General features: G+C 39.1%; 1 protein-coding gene and 1 long non-coding RNA gene across 7 annotated transcripts in view; one reads left to right on the top strand and one right to left on the bottom strand.

Annotated features, from left to right (window-relative positions):
* The window catches only part of ATG10 (autophagy related 10), a 92,122-nt gene extending 81,414 nt beyond the window's left edge, over positions 1–10,708 (bottom strand). For 2 of the 5 annotated variants that reach the window (XR_015705593.1, XM_087761373.1), the window contains exons 1-3: positions 10,630–10,708; positions 8,528–8,653; positions 3,433–3,552 (exon numbers count right to left, since the gene is read on the bottom strand). Coding sequence is in view for 4 of the 5 variants with exons in the window: in XM_087761373.1 (XP_087617499.1) it covers positions 3,433–3,552; positions 8,528–8,653; positions 10,630–10,695 (312 nt within the window). In the remaining variant the exon portion in view is untranslated. Of the gene's footprint in view, positions 1–3,432; positions 3,553–8,527; positions 8,654–10,218; positions 10,324–10,380; positions 10,530–10,550; positions 10,607–10,629 lie in introns of those variants that run through there. The other 3 variants (XM_087761375.1, XM_087761376.1, XM_087761374.1) reach the window with 3 other exon arrangements.
* Positions 10,709–10,757: 49 nt separating this feature from the next.
* Positions 10,758–17,470, top strand: LOC148055300 (uncharacterized). 2 transcript variants are annotated; one of them, XR_015705601.1, is made up of 4 exons: positions 10,758–11,156; positions 13,553–13,625; positions 15,330–16,378; positions 16,963–17,470. It is a non-coding gene; the product is annotated as an uncharacterized LOC148055300 (long non-coding RNA). The 2 variants fall into 2 exon arrangements; XR_015705600.1 differs by lacking the exons at positions 13,553–13,625; positions 15,330–16,378.

Below are 17,470 nucleotides of genomic sequence, written 5' to 3'. Positions count from 1 at the left end.
GAAATAAACTTTTCAAATAATTAGATCAGGTTCCCTAGAGATCTCTTAAGATTAGCACGTTTTTGATACTGTGATAACTGATAATTGATTTTCTACTTGAATAAAGTTACTTGAGCTATTCTGTGTATTTTCTGCACTGTATCGTTACACTTCAGTATCTCTTCACAGATTAAAAATGAACAGAACAGTAATAATTTTGCTTCTCTGCAGTTTCAACGTCCTAACTGTACTCTTTGCTACAACAGGATATACTTACTAATTTATTCAACATCACCTCTTCCCTGATGCGTCTTTGGGTCAATTACTTAAATAGGAGTTATATCCTCACTATGGGTAACCTTCCTGTATTTCCCTCCAGCTTCAAAAATTTGTCTTCTAATTTTCCTCCTAATTTTCACCTTGCCTGCCAAAATTAATGTTCTATCTGTAATCTCTGAAATGGATTTCCACGAACAAAAGAGGAAAATCTTGTGGCCTCTTATACCCTGTCATATAGCACAACACATTTTTTTCCTTGTCTTTTTGTCAACATTGGTTATTCCTAACAATGGATATTGATTACTTGGACCTTAATTTCCTCTTTTTTCCTTTCTTGCTGTTCCTAGTTAATAATCTTACATAAAAATATGCATTGTATCTCCTACCATGCCTTGAAGGAGGACATCAGACTACTGACAGATGGAAATATCTCAATAAGACACAAATAGTAGAGATAAAATATAGGAAAATCTAGATCACAACAGTAATTCTGAAACTGAAATTCATGAAATACATAACTATCAGACGATGGTCACAATTTTTTCCAAAATAAATTAAGTCTTACCTGGAGCTCCTTTAGACTTCAAATATATAGAAATAAAATTTATAAATTTTCTAAGGAAAAAAATGTTAAATATTGAAGGCATATAACCAGTGGAAACCTTTCCAAGTCCAGCAAGACCACTTTTGCTGAACTCTGTTCATCAGAATGTAGTTCAGTAACTTATCAAAAGAGATTGTGATAACTCCGTGACACCATGTGATTTATGGGTGCAACATGTATTTTTACAAAAACAAAACCTATTTAAATAGCAGACTGTTAGAACAGTGCAACAGGACTCTTGCATTCAACTTCTGTGGAAAAGAACATGCATCTTATACATCCACTGCTACGCTTGAGCAAATTTATCCCCTCTACAGTCACCATTTCCATCTTTCCCTTAGTCTTAAATATATAGTTTTACTTTATGTATCCATAGCAAATTTCATTTTCCAATTTATTGGTGTGCCTCTCCCATTTTCTAGATTAAATAACTTTAAGAGCCTGGTTACCCTTCAGTTCAATGAAGAATATAAATTTGACATAATCTCTATTAGGCAGTGAACATTTTGGAGAAGAAACTCAAGTTTTTTCTTATGCACAACCTCATGTCTTATAACTTACGTAATTTTCTAAGACCTTTTTCTTGCTTCACTCTTCAGCTTTACTGCCACTATGTAACATGAACAAAAGCTCCTTCTCAAAGTGGACCAGTTAATGTTCAAGGTCCCTTTCAACCTAGACATTTTTATGATTCAAGACACAGAAATCCTGCACAATATTTCAAGAGGTAATTATTAATATTTGTATCTTAATAAACCAGAGTTTGGCCTGGAATAATGTTTCAGTATATTAAAGACTGTTTATCATTCAGCACATTAAAAACTCTGTTTCAGTATGTTGCAGGCTCTGAAGCCTTTTTTGTGTTGTGACACTTCTTCTGTAGCTGATACTTCTTTCCAGAAGAAGGACTCAACAGCTTTTTACAAGATGCTCTTTTAAAATACACTCTGTAATGAAGACTTGATTCATTATAAAAAAAGAAGTCACAATCATCAAAAGCAATTTTGAATATAAACAGTAATCTGTTCTTACAAGTCAGGACTGAAGTATACAAACACTGCCGTAGTGACAATTAAGTAACAACCTCTGAAGCACTGATACTAGCCTTCATTTTAAGAAATACTAGAATTTAAATTAAAGGAAAATTTAAAATGCTTCAGCTACCCTTCAGATGGCTTACATACTACATTTATAATTGGTACTTATCAAACAAATGCAGGCTAATGATTCTAAAGATTATATGGATTCCAATTCGTATCAAAGTCTGTATATCAGCAATGGGGTTGTAAAATTTTCTCTTTTTTTTTTTTTAGTGGATTGAACGAATTGTCTTATTGGTAACTGAACCATGTCTTGTTTCCAGCTTACTTGTGTCATTTGAAACGTAGCTGTTCCTCATGTCACTCAGAGGCCAACGTGCTGCTTTAGTCCAGTCCTGTACTTGCACTAACTATACAAACAGAACATAAAGAGCAAACTTCTACCTGCCAGTAAAAGTCATTTTCATCTAGCCAGCCATCTGCTTTCACAAAAATTTTAAGAACCAAATACTTTTTGGTATCTACCCCTTTTTAAAATACAGCTGAAACCTGTGAGTGAACTCAAAAATCAGTAGAAACAACTACCTCACAGACTAACAGACAGCATGATTGTTTTAAGTGCCATTTCCTTCAGAAACAAGGCCAAAAGAATACCCATTTCAGACCCTGTACCAGAGTCTCTGTGGAGAAAGAAAATAAAAATCAGTCTGCTGATGAAAAAAGAAAAGCAACTGTTGCAGAAAAAGGCAACTGGAAAATATACCATGTCCATCTATTCAACAGTTTATAATATATAGAATACATTGTTTTCAGTCAATTATAATCCAAGATTTCTTTTCATACTTATGGTAACAACATAACAACGGAGTGAATTTCTACTGTTCATCTCTTGATTAGTCAATAATCTGGAGGTCTAATGCAGAATCAGACAAGCAAATAATTATTCAGATCAGTTCACCCTGAGTTTAATGAACCGTTTTCATTTTCTGGAAAAAAGAAGTTTATTGTCCTTCAAGAATACCAAATCTATTTTATTTTCCACCACCAGTTTCAAAAAATTGCTCAGCATTTTAAGTTAGTTCCACAGTAGAAAAGTATACACTGAGTGTAAAATTCTTATACACAACTTAATTATTCAGTAAATATCAGTTCAAATTAATATTAACCTCAAAGTTTTCTTCATTTTTTAATTAATATTAACCTCTAAGGCAACTAATCTTGATGCTAATCTCTTTCTACCAAAAAAAAAAGTTTCCTTAATGCTACTGAATCAATGTGCAAAGAAATATTATCCTTCCATGAGGAAAATATATACATAAAAATGCTACAGCCTTTCCATTTCCTCCCAATTTTCATCACTAATATAGCTGTACTCCTGAATAAGAACAACTGTAGGAAGAATAATTAAAAGCCACTGGTAATTTAAGATCTGAAATCTTTCTGGAGGGACTAAATTTAACAGTATAGTATTTTTTAAAATCCTGTTCATTATTTATTTTATAAACACAAAAATCTAAAATCTGTACTTACTTCAACATGTGTAAATAACATTTGTTCAATGTTATCATTGTTTTTCTCCTTGAGATCTGGTGGGATGCTTCTATTTCTTACTTGGAAGTGTGTTTTACTAAGATAACCATCACCAAGGTCCTGTGTTCAGAAAACAAGAAAGAAAAAAATTTTCTGTAACCAAAATGCTATATGCTATCACTGTTCTAGAAAACAAATGGAGCATGCTATTTAGGTGTAAGCTCCAAGTCTTTTTATAGGCACTGATGACTGCATTGCTTTTCAGCATCTTCTCACAGGTAGTTTACACTAGTTCTTGGTGTGAAAGGAAGTCAAAGACCTGAACAGTAAAAATAAAATTTAATATAGGTATTAATTGAATGAGACAACTGCTACCTGGGGATCAGGATGAGTGCCAAAGAACTGGAAGACAGTGCACTAAGGTCATGAAGAGATAACCAGCTATTAATGATTTTGACCTATGTATTTCAAGCAATGCATTCACACCAGTATAAACTTCCCAGTTCTTGCTAAATTGGTTTATTTTTGCTCTGTTCCCGCTCTAATTTTCTTAAAAGTCCTGGGGGAAAAAGAAAAAAACACACTTCAGAACTTATGTGTGCAGAGCCACAATTTGTTCCCTTCTCTTCATCACCTCTGAGGGTCAAATATAAGAGAAAACAGACAAAGCTGTACCTTCTCCCAGTTCCTTTTTTATCATTTTGCTTCCCAGGCCACATGGTCTACTGTTGTAAAAGGCCCATGTGCAATTTCAGAGTGGCAGGAGAAGGTTTTAGGAGCTTCCCCCCACTGCTGCCCTCATTATCTCCACACATATAGAAACTTTTTTTTTTTTTAATTAGAAGTAAGAGGAGAGAAAAAGTTTACTAACAGGTCACTGGAAAAATGTACACTCTGAAAGGGAGGAAGAGTATGCAGAACACAAGAACAGTAGTTACGTGTTAAGAACCTATTTTTAAAAAGAAACAAATAAACTGGGGTTTTATTAGCTGTTTCATTATGTTTTACTTTAGACAAACATAGAAAGCATATGCACAACATCTGATGAAAAAGGATTCTATTCAGAAGTCTCTCTACAAAATTCATTAATGTAGCATTAAATTGCTTGACAAGGCTGCAAATTTAACTATAATTTAACTCTTTGGTTAATCCGTCATTGCTGACACAGTTTATTTCATGTATTCTGACCTTTACATCAACACAGGTTTTATTCTGACACACCCGTTCTCTCTTTTCAAGGACACTGTAGAATATATGTACCTCCAGAATCTGCTATAGGCTATTTGTTTACTTTGTTCTCATCAAGTGTCACACCTGATAAAAAATTATAATGCTCCCTACATGTATTTTTGTCCATGAACTTTTAAGCACGAATCATACTATTAGCAATTACCTTGTTCATAACTTCTCCTACTGCATGCCTTATTTTCTCACTAGATCTCATCAAGAGCATGAATCTGTCAAACTTTGCTGGATGTCCTGGCTGCAGAACAAACTGCATTCTGTGCAATGAAGAATCAAGCATGCAGAGGAGAACAGTGACAGAAAAATTAAGCCTAACTTCATGATACAAAAGCCACTTCATTCACTCTCAATGCTCTCTGCCAATTCTCTCCTTGTGGAGCTTCATGCGAGTGTCAGCAGGAGTAAAGCTACCTGCATTGGTATTTATCCCCCTAAGAGCGGCAAAGAAAGTACTACAGCCACCCACAGAGGTGAAATGCCCCAAGGCACAATGAGCTTTGCCAGAGAAGGGTTGGATATAGCATTCACCTCCCTGAACCAGTTCTTCCTGTCAGCAGAAAGGAGCCAAGCTCCATAGCCTTTGCATTCTGTAGTATTTGAGTGCCATGAAAAAGTGTCTACGGATAGGTGGAAATGTGGAGTTAGCAGTCTCTGTATTTGACAGCTGTATGTCAGAGGCTAGAGGAGAGGTGGCAGGAAAGAGAAGCAACCCTCCTGTTGCACTCTCTGTGATGTTATGTATTTTGTACACTTCTGCCCCCGTAAATAAATCAATACTTTAGCAAGGACTTTGATCCCATGAATGTGGAAAGGGAGTCCATTTCTACTCCAGCTGTCTTGTGAGTATCACAAGCAAAAGTGAACTGATACAACCTTCGATATGATTACCTAGATTAACCTAACTAAATATGACACAAACATAAAGCAGAAAGCAAACGGGGGGCAGCCTTCATGACCAGGATTTAACTATCCATCCCTAACAACAGCACCCAAGTTTAGCTCCATCAGGTCCTACAGAAGAGGTGCTCTTGGCTTTTTTACACCTTTTTTTCTTGGAATAAAAGGCAGATTACAAAAATAACATAGTTTAGAACATTTCACTTACAGCTATAAATACAGGGTTCTGCTTGGGCCATGTGAGCTTATGCCGCAAGAGCCAGCTCCACAAAAACAATGAGTATTTCATCATCTACATTTAATCTCTACAGAAAACACAGGAACACAAAAACACAGTTCTACAAGCCTGGTTTACTTGTGTGGTCTTACTGCTATCAATGGGTCTTTTCACGTGAGTATGGAAGGAGGAATGGGATCCAAGTGCATTACATCAGCAAAATTAAGAGTGCCCCAAACTACCCACAACACATATACTGATAAAAAAGCAAAAAGACAATGAGACATCTTGTTAATGAAAAGCTTCCTTCCCAGACTACATACTACAAATGGATGGTCTCAATGGCCAGGTTTTTATCATACACTGAAATCACAGAGTCGCCAACTTGGCCCATAAAAAAAAAAAAAAAACCTCTTACAATTTTTTTGTATGTGAGAACAAAAATCTATCTCATTCTGCTATTTCCAGCAAAGCTTCTTATTTCACAGAAAGTTCAAACTTTGACCCATGTATTAAATTCCCAGTAGAGGCTCAGAGCATCTTTCTTTGTTGAATAAATCCTCACAAATATAGTGCTGGACTGAAATCTAAAGTTTCAAATGGTTGCCTGTAAGAAAGGGTGCCTTGTAACACTTGGCTAATATTTGCACTCTTTTAAAAACTTCTAAACAGAATGCATCTAAGGCCAAGATCCTGCTTCTTGCTGAAATTCTGTTTCATCTGTGATGAAAGGGTTACAAACACTGATGTATAATTACTTATGTAGAAATGATGCATAGATTTATTCCATGACTTCTGGCATTTCAAAATGGTACAAGCATGATTTTTCTAGACAAAACTCATAAAAGCACGGGAAACTACTAGAGCTGTTAAAGAAGAAAAAAAAAAAAGCCAGAGAAGTAAATTTTCTACAGCAGAAAGAAGAAATACACAGATAATAATGAGTACCCCAAATCACCCATTATTGAAAACCAGTCAGAGAAGCAAGAGAACATACGAAAACCTACATTGTCCACCCACCAAAAAAGTGTGGCAAAAAGAAATCCTAGAACAGTATGGATTTATTATTAGATGGAAAATAACAGAAGCACTCAAAGTAGAAATGCAAGTATTCAAAAATATTTCTATTGTTATTATAGAACAAATACAAATTACATAGCCATAAGCCATAACTACTACGAAGTTTTCATTTCAGCAGTGGTTAAGCAGGACATTAGCATGAAGTGGCTATCATTAGGTATTTTTAGATCAGCACGTTAAGAACTGTCTTTGAGCACCGTGGAAGTTTCAGAGAACTTTGGAGAAAGCCAGCATGTATCAATATATCTTTATATACTGGCTAATTTGTGTAACTATACGCATATTAGCTTGACATCATCCCAAGTGAAATAACAGAAGACATATAGAATAACAGAAGTCACATAGAATTCGGTAAATAAATACATACAGTATATGTAGTTATTTTTTAAGAAAAATAGATTTTGTCAGGGTAACTTAAAAAGACATTTGGTTAAGAAACATAAAAGCCACAACAATGTGTGCGCAGCCTTCTGTAAGATAACTGTTGATTCCACAAGTGGAAATTAAAAAATTAAAATAATCCCACACTAATCTGACACACACTAAAGGATGAAAAAATGATTAATTCACAGATCTCAAATGAAACTTAAAAATGGGGAATCATCATAAAAGAAGTGATTCTAATGGGGTCCTGTGAGACTAGTCTTGGCCCCGTGCTACTTAAAATTTTGATTAATGACCTAGAAACAATATGTAATTATTATTGGTGAGGTTTGAAAGTTATGGGGAAGCAGCAAATAATGAGCATTGACCATTAGTAAGACAGATTCTTCTGGTTGCTGTACGCAAATAACATGTATTTTAATACAAAATATTAAGTCACACATCTAGAACAAAGACTATGTGCCATTTCAGCTTGAAGGGTTAAAGTGATCCTTGGGCACATAACCACAAGCACTTGCCCAGAGTAGGATGGTTTGAATTTCACAGTGATACAATATTCATTGTCTAGTTTTGCCCACAGTTGAAAAAAGGATTTTTATATACTGGAAAGGATTCAGAGGAGATCCACAAGAATGATTAAAATATTGGAAAACACGTCAAATAGTCAGGGAGCTCAACATGTTTTGCTTTTACACTGACAAGGTTAAGGGATGAATTGATCTGAATCTAAAGTACCACAACAGGGAGAGTTCTGATAAAAGAAGGGCCCTCAGCTTAGTAGACAAGGTACAGCTACCAATGTCTGGAAGATGAAGCCAGACAGCTAAGATTAAAAGTAACAGGTTTTGTTTTGGTTTTTTTTTTTCAAATTCAATTTTAAGCATAGCCAACCATTTGAAAGGCTTGTTGAGAGCTGTGACTGTTTCCTCACCATTGGGAATTCTGAATATGAAGACTGCATAATGCCTTAAAAGACATTTTCTGATCAAAACAGAAATCATCTCAGGTAATCCTACCCCTTTGTTACACAAGTTGCACTAAACCATCCCAGCAGCTGTCTCTGGATTCATGAACCCTATTCAGTAGGTGTACTGGCCTAAATTCTCATGTAAACCACCTATGCCCTATTTTGTTCTTGGACCAGCTGTGCAAAATGCCCTTATTTTACGTGACGTAATACCCCCTTAAAGGACGTTCCAGCTTGGGGTGGTTGTCAACAGCTCAAAAAGGCCAGCAAGGGTATCTAAAAATTAACACTATGACTATTTTTACCTTGCTAGTTCTCCACTCCCAACCATCTCCTATCTGCTGTGAATGTTTAATAAATTCTTCACAGTACTGCTTGAATCTTTTTTCTTCCAAAAATAAGTCCTCTTCACCTGCCATGCTACAGGACACCTGCAGAGCAAACTAAATGTTAGTACCGACAGATAAAATGAACACTAAAAACTTTCACTGATTTATAGCAATTGAATAGTAAAATAACAAAGCACTGGGGAAAAAAAGTGTTTCTTTAAGTAAAACGAAGATACATTTCTTCAAGTATATTAGAGAATCATAGATACACAGAACGGCTGATGTTGGAAGAGACCTCTGGAGACTGTTTAGTCCAATCCCCCTGCTCACAGTAGGGTCAGCTAGAGCAGGTTGCTCAGGATCATTTCCAGTTGGGTTTTGACTATCTCCAAGAACGGAGATACCACAAACTCTCTAGGGAACCTGTTCCAGTGTTCAATTACCATGGCAGTAAACAATTTTTCTTCTGTTTAAATGAAAACATTTATGTACCAGTTTGTGCTCATTGCCTCTTGTAGTACTATGTAGTACTCTTGTAGTACTATGCCACTGCATAGTACTGAAAAAAAGTCTGGCTCCATCTTCTTTATTCCCTCCCATCAGGTATTTATACATACTTACAAGATCCCACTGACATTTCTCTTTGCCAGGCTGAAGAGTCCCAGCTCCCTCAGCCTTGCCTTGTATGTCAGACACCCTTAACCATCTTTGTGTCCCTTCACCAGACTTGCTCCAGTATGGCGTTGTCTTTCTTGTACAGGGGAGCCTAGAGCTGGACACAGCACTGCAGTTTTGACTTATGTTTCCTTAGCAGTATGGTCCAACTGGCGACCAGAAACCTGAATCCACTTGTGGGCTACTCCCATGGGCCTACCACCTGTTCCCTGGGGAAGAGAATGGCTCCACAAAACCTTAACAACCCTCGTGTTTGTGGACACAGAGCCTACAGGATGGCCACCAGAGTCCAGCTGAAGCAACTCTTCCTGCTCATGCCAGCAGTGCAGCTCTCAATGGCCCAACAATATGGCTTCAGGGGGTTACAGCATGCTTCAAATGAGCACCTTCCCTACTCCTTGAACGCTTCCCTCCTGAGGTCTCAGAGATAAAAGGAAAACTCTCTTAGAGAACCTGGCCAGTTTTACTTCGCCCCCCGCCCCTTTCAAAGAGGATGTATCATAAATATGGCTTTTTCAGCGTGCCAGACAACTGGCACTACTGCAGCACCACATACAAATACTCAGTAACCATTACAACTAAACCACACTTTTTCTTAACAAGCAATACAAAGGACACGGCACCTCATGCAATGTTCATTATTTTTCAGGGTCCGGCCCTAAATCACAACATCATCCCGTCTGCCCATGACACACATTATTTATCTAGCATTTGAAAATACATTATTTTCAATGGCAGTCAACCCAAGCCCCTGTTAATCTGTTCATGCTCCCTGGATGCCAAGAAAGAGGAAGTGTGGAAAACAGACACTGTAAATGTCTCTGCGACTCCCAAATTCCCCAGTCCAGATGATGGACTGCAAAACTGTGGTAACTGCACGTAATGAAACCATAATTCTCACAGAGGTATGTGCTTTCAGAAATTAGCAGCCGTAAAGAGGTACCAGGCCGCCGGCACCTGTGCAGCACGCCTGCCCGCCTTTCTTAAACTACCCCGACAAGAGTGACGAACAGATCCCAACGAATCCGCCCCACTCGGCCGCGGGCCCCCGGGCACCAGGAAGGCCAGGCAAGCCGCCGGCCACGCCGGCTCCTCCTCCTCCTTGCCCGCCCCGCAGCCCCTCCCGCCCCGCCGGGACGGCTCCCCCGGCTTGCCGGCGGGCTGCCGGCCGGGACGGCCAGGCGACGTCCTCCGGGGAAGGCGAGCGCTGGGGGAGTAAAGGCAGCGGCGAGGCCCGGGGTGAGGCGCCGGGCGCCCCGTCCCGCCTGAGGCGAGGCGAGGCGAGACCCGGCGCAGGCCGCGGCCAGAGGACAGGGGGACGCACCGCCGAGGACGGCCCCAGAGCGGGGCGCAAGACGGGGAGCGCGGGAGGGAGCAGCCCCGCCGCACCGCCCTCCACATACCGTGCCCTCCTCCTCCTCCTCCTCCCGCCAGCTCCGGGTCGCACACCCGCCCCGCCCGCCGCGCATGCGCGCCCCGCAGCGGACGGCGGCGGGAGGGCGGTGGCCGCGCATGCGCGGCGGAGGCCGTGGCTCCAGCCGCGCCGGGGCTGACAGGGCTGGGCATCGGCGCCGGTCCCGGCCGTCCTCCGGCCCTTCGTCTTCGCTGCGTGAGGCGATGTGTGAGGCCATCAGACGTGAGCGGTTTCAGCAAGCCCCTGGGAAGGCTCTCCTCTCGCCCAGCTCTTCTGTCAGCCCCCTCCTCCCACCCCCATAAAGCGTTAGCCTCGGATAAATTTAGTTCAGGCTGGCCTTCTTCCAGAAGCCAAACAATGCCAGTTTTATCTGGAGGTTTCTGATTGGTTTTGCAGGCTTAACTGCCCTTCTCTCCCTACAACATAGTGTTATTACTTTTCCTAATGAAGATCAGGAGGGGGGAACATGAAATTAAAATGGCCAGGTCAGCTGAGCACTGTCTTGTAACATGGTGGGTAAGTAGAAGAGTAATCCAAAATGGTTGTACAGTTGTCTGGATGAAAATAAGGAGAAATGCAGGGTCTCGCCAAACATGTAATCCTGAACTATTTCCAGGAGATACCCGGCATGGGTTTCAGCATTCATTTTGTTACCCAGCCATGTTGTCGTTATAATTGCTTTAAGATCTGAGAATCTGGTACGTGCACAGAAGCGTTTGTGCTACACAAATGTTAGAAGAATTATTTTTAAATTTATGAGTCTATTAAACCATACATTTTTCAGTAATAAGGTCTTGTCTGGCATGACTAAGCCATCCAAACTGTAGTATGTGCAGAATGCACTGTATTTGGATAGACTTAAGTGGAACGTAAAATGTTGGCTTTACCTGTTTACCTGTAAACTGCCATTTTAAAGAGTTTTATGACTGTTGCATTAAGAGTAAACAAGAGCTGTCCCATCAGCTTTGGAGACCATGCAGCTGAGCGGAGAGCCTCCATATGCAAATGGTGCTTTGCTCTAGCTGGTTGTAACGTGATGATCTCCGACTTGTGCAGTTCCTAATTTGCTTGTAATTTGCTGGGTGTGGAGAGCTCACAAGGGCCAAAGCTTTTTGCTGGAATATTCTTGAGGTAAACCATTTCTCTTTGTTCTCAAAATTCCATTTTCTAGATTTTGGCTGTTAGCCTGGTTCTTCCAACACATACCAAGACTCATATTCAAAGATAATTTTCACTGCTCTTTGTGAACAATGAAATGTTCCATCTAAGTCTGTAGTTTTCAACATTAGGCAAATAAAACATAAGCAAAGTTTTGTTTCATGAAGGTATTCTGGAGAATGATTAATTGTGTGATGTGCTTTGAACAGATTATGCTACCTCCATAGATCACTATTTTGACTGCATATATTACTTTTGAAAGCAGTTACATAGCTTGGGTGATGCCATTATAACTACAAGTTGTGATGCTATAGTCATTATTTAATCATCAGAATTAATTATTTATATTGTTCTTCACTGTTTCTTTTAAATGTTGGGGTTTTGAAATTTGGTAAGTAAACACCATGTTGTCATCCAACCCTGAGTTTTGAAGGAAGATTTTTACATTGCGGAATATATTCTGTAAGCCACTTTTGCTAACAGAAAATGCCAGTGGTATTGAAAAAATGTCACGTAATGTGCATTGCCTTGGAAGCTACAGCTCCTGATTTCTAATTTTGGCTTTGTTACTGTCTCTCTGGATTTTCTTAGGGAAGAATCACCGGGTTTAAGACATAGTTCATTTAAGAAATGCCTGATAGGGCCCTGATTTTGCACTGAAGTTAGCAAAGGAGTTGCCATGACTGGCAGTTTCCAAAAAACTAAGCCATAGTTTCCATACATTCAGATCCATTTATTTTATTTAAAATTGTGAGTACACAGCCCCTGTGGAAATGAAGGACATCCGGTAAGTGGGATCTCAACGCTAGTGGTCATTTTTAAAGAGTATAGGCTTTAGCCATACTGTTGGAGTATCACAAACAGGCAATATTATCTATGGACCTTAAACTGGACATATACAATGTTATTATCTATTGTTAAAAATAATAAACAGTTGACCTGAATGTCCCCTTTCAGGACTTGCTGGCTTCCTCATGATAAGTGTAACTAACTCTTCATGTTACAGAAGTTAAGGACTAAAACGCTTAACATATGGATATGGTAGTATCTATACATTATTGCTAAGAGACACACTATATATCTCTATGTAGATGGGATACTGTACCTGCTAGAGGTGGATTCTAATCCTGGCTTTGCTGTTGTCAAATTTGGACTAATAGTTTCAGTTTCCTATGCCCATTTCCCTTTTTGTCTGTCTTCAGAGCAGATCAGACTCATGGTATATTCTTACAGCACCTGGTATCAGCTTGGTCATCTCCAGTATTGTTGCCAGGGCATTTCAGTAAGTTGTAGTGAGTGCCTCTTTATCAAGGAAATGCATTTGCTGTAGTCCTAGAATTACTTGACAAGAAGTCCCAACATGGGGATTTCTCTCCTTTCTCTTCCTTCTCTTGCCTGTACTCTGAATAAATGCCTCAGGTTTCCATCTCGTCTTTGCCATATAAAAGCTCTAATAGTCCTGTTCCTTATGTTACTCCTTAGATGTTTATGTACTTAAAACAAATAGACATAACAGGTCATCAGACCAGTTTGGTTTATTCTAAATATATTAATATATACATATAAATATATATTATCACATGTTGATCATTTTTGAAAGTAAAATACAGGTGTTGTAGGAACTTTGTTAGCTGGAACTTTTAGAACTAAACTGAACAAAGATCATGGAGAATAATCATTCATCAACCAGGCGGTGAACTGAATGATCTCTAAAAGGTCTCTTCCATCTCTTCATCCTGCTGTTTGGTCCCAAGAAACAGAGCTTCATTGAAAACCTATTGATCAGTCAAGCAGTTCGGGCAACACTCTACTCTCCAAAGAGAAAAGGTAACATTACAGCTGTCGTACTGACAGAATTAACATGACATACAGTCCATTTCACAAATCTTCCTTAGTATGGTTTGGACAGCACATTCAAACCCAACATACCGTTTGTGCTATAACACATTGTTTCTTCATTTGCTCTACTGACATGGCCACAGGAGCAAATGTACCCTATCTGCAATTTAAGAAGGATTGCGTATACAGGCAACATCCGCAAAAATGAAATGCTGGACGTCATTCCAGCTGAAACTGATATTAGCAAACATTCACCATGGCCGACTGCTTAATTTAAATCTCTTCATTGTCTGTCATTAAATTAGTAGTGCTTATGGAGATTCTGCACCAATAATATGTAATAAGAATTAAAAGTAAGATATTCTGCATTCTTCTGCCTTGTTTGTTTAGGAGACTTAATAGTTGATGGATATCTCCTGATAGAACTGGGTAGGTAGAGAGTTACTATTTCAAAATTCTTAACGGAGATACAAACCTTATTTTCCAGTAATCACCGTAATATTATAGTGCTCTTACGAAGTGGACAAGTAGCATTATTTTCCTTTTGCTGGCAGAAACAGAGGAATTAAGTAACTTGTTGAAGGCTGCGGTGACTGTTATGCTGGCAAACAGAGCTGAATTTTGTAGATGCATGGTCTGTGCCATCAGCATACTTGCTCTTGGGCCCTGTGATTGTTCTGAGAGAAAGTTCAAAAGGAAACAAACTGAGAGGTATACAAACAGCATACATTTTTCATGAGTATTTTTATTCCACTCCAGCAGCTACCAACCAGCACTGAAAGAAGTACTAGCATAATGCAGCAAGTGTTGCCACCCTCTGCTTTTGGCAATTTTTCCTACTTCTTTTACCTAAAAGTTTAATAATTCTTTCAGGCTTCAGATTGTTTTTTTCATTTGTTTTGTATTCTCTTTCTGTTACTGTTGTTCATGTTCCATTCTTGTTTTGTCTAATTTTTTTTCCCATTAGACCAATACATATTGAAATGAACTTGAGACAGGCTACATATGAAATACTCAGGTCATTAATATAAAAGATAATAGCAGTTGAAGGCCTCAAAAATGTTGCTCCTAAGCACGGAAATTGGATTTGGGGGATGTTGAGGATAATGAGGACTAACGGATACAGAAAGATAAATTTTTAAATCGGCTTACAAGTTCATGGTCAAAACAGCATTAAAATATCTGGAGATGGTGGAGCAAAGGTCATTATAACACAGGATTATATGAAAGTACAATAAAAGAATACTGTTAGAACCTATAGTAAATATATATAATTGTAATAAATAAGCAAGTTACCATCTGTCTCTCTTGTTTTATTAAACCAGCAAACCTATGCTACCACTGTCCAGTTTGCTAAAACCAGCAAATCAGAAACCAGCTCAAAATACAATATGTGAAATATTTTTGTTCAGGATGCTAGCTAGATCAGAACTAGGATTCATTTTACACACGTAAGGTAAATAAAGCCTCGTCCTAAGCTCCAGAGTAAATTATTGCAATTATTAATTTGGTATAGGACTGCAGGCCCACATATAAAATTAGCAGCTCATAATTAACACCGAAGTGAGTCATGGTGGACAGACACTGATGCTAGGAAAACAGGATTTTTATTCTTGGTTCCTACGAAATATTATGAACCCCAAATGATATAATGTAAAATGCAAAGCTGCATTTTGAGAATATTTTCCTCAGATGATAGGTAGAAAGGTCAAGAAAGAAGCTGGCTGGATGAGAAACGACAGGCTAAAGCAAACCAATTATCATCTGCCTTGTGCAGAGGAGAGACTCGGAGCTTAACTTGAAGGTTTACTGTAAAAGTTAAGAACTCTGTTATTTAAGGAGACTGACCGCATTGAAGAATGAGAGGGAATTTCTTCATGAATAATGAATGACAGATTGTACATTTTTTGTGAAGTAATTCAACAACAGAAACTATGCAAAACTGAAAAAAAAAATAAAAGAAGCTTGCACCCTCCACTATAATTTTTGCAGAGAAAAACACATGAAGAAATTGTCCATTTACAAGCCAAGCAAGAAGTAATACAAGTAGCAGCAGACATCACATAACATTACTGATCGTTGCTCAAAAATTGCAGAAGAATTCCTGTCATTACAAGGCAGATACTTTTGAACAAATGAATGGTGACAAGAATTTAAATTCCACCAAATTGCATAAAACGTTACTTTAAACAAATGCTGTTTTTTAATTTGTCTGGTAGAAGTCGTAACACAAGTCTAACACCCAGTCATATTTACTAAGACCCTCTGTTTGGGCACCTCTTTCTGACGAGTCTGACCAACGTGCAGCTGCTAAAGAATTCTCGTATGGGAAAGGCCATCAAGAGGTGATCTTGTCTGTCACGGCAAATTCCTGACTGCAGGTGTGCACCCTCATCCAAGGAGGTGTTCAGCAGTAACTCTTCTGTGCTTCATTCTTAACAAGTTCTGTTGAGGCGCGAGCCAAAACATGCGCCGAACCCTGCCTGCAACACAAATTGCGGGATGAATCAGGACGTTAGCCTTACCTGTACTGACGCTGTGGCTAACTGAAAGAAAGCCGAGGAGGCATGAAGCCGCCTTTCCTCATTTCAGGCGTCTAGGAGACAAACATTGCCTTTTGGTCGCTCTAATTTACACTGGCTGAAATAATCCCTTCAAGGCTGTTTTCCAATCCATACCAAACCGTTTTCCTGCCTTGGAACCATGTCTGAGCATTTAACACGCAGCCAACAACACAAAAGGTATGCCTGTTAAAAAGTGTTCATGTATAGTTCAGTGCATGTAGTATCCCAGCAACTTTGACTTAATGTACGTTATTCATGTCACAGCATTCTGTGCACACAACATCCTGCACACTAGGGACATACATGATCAGTATGTTTGATTTCAGGATTCCTGGGGATCACTGTAGGTGTTTTTGCAGGAATTAGATTGTTTCCGGGGTTTCATTTTGCTTTGCAAAACCCTGGTTTTTCCCTTATGGTCCCAAAGAGGGAAATAAATGGCTTTCAGAGACTAATGCTTCTGTAGCCGAGCGAGGTCCTGGATAGCCCAGGAGATACTAAGGGACTACAGATGCCCGCAGTTTGCCCTTGAAGAGTTACACCAGCCAAAACAGCGATGTGCTGTAGCTCAATAAAGGCTTGGTGGATGGTAAGGACAGTGTTTTGAACAGCCGTGTGGGAAATACAGCAAGGCCTGTGGCTCTAATGAAGCCTAGTGCTTAAGCTCACAGGCAAAATGAGGTGCTTCCCAGTAATGTTGTTACCCATGGAATATTACTGGTCCCTGTTATTTTAGTAACAACTAATTTCTCTTATTAAAGGTCATGAAATCCTTCTCTAACTGCATACGTCCCAAGGGAAAAATCAGTTACACACCTAACAGTGGAACAGTGGAACTGGAGTGTGCGTTTGGCTGACTGAAGACACGATACTGCTGTGAAAATACCTTCTCATGTCAGCCAGGTAAAAGCTGTGGATATGACTCTGGACTTCAGTACTCTAAAAAACATTGGTTGGGCTATGAACATGGACCTGCAATACCGAAATTAAACTGATTGGCACTGTCAGAAAGCATGCCTGTTAACACCAGTGCAAGTTTCCAAATGGCAGATTGAAGATACTTCTGGAAGAAATTTACAAGTTTACTTGGAAAAAAATGTTATTAAATATCTCACAAACACAGGTGCGCCTGGTGATGATCTTTCTGTTACCAGTTCAAAGCCACTGTTTAAAATGTAACCTAAATGGGTGCAGAAACAAAGTAACCTGAAACATGGAACTTGAAGTTAATATTCAACAGAGAAAGCAATAAATAAAACTGGAACCAGA

This window comes from Nipponia nippon, unplaced genomic scaffold (assembly GCF_047370975.1).
Source record: "Nipponia nippon isolate SJK-2023a ecotype South Korea unplaced genomic scaffold, ASM4737097v1 scaffold_24, whole genome shotgun sequence".
Classification (NCBI taxonomy): domain Eukaryota; kingdom Metazoa; phylum Chordata; class Aves; order Pelecaniformes; family Threskiornithidae; genus Nipponia; species Nipponia nippon.
The sequence above is the reverse complement of the archived record's forward strand: the minus strand, read 5'-3'. Positions and strand labels throughout refer to the sequence as shown.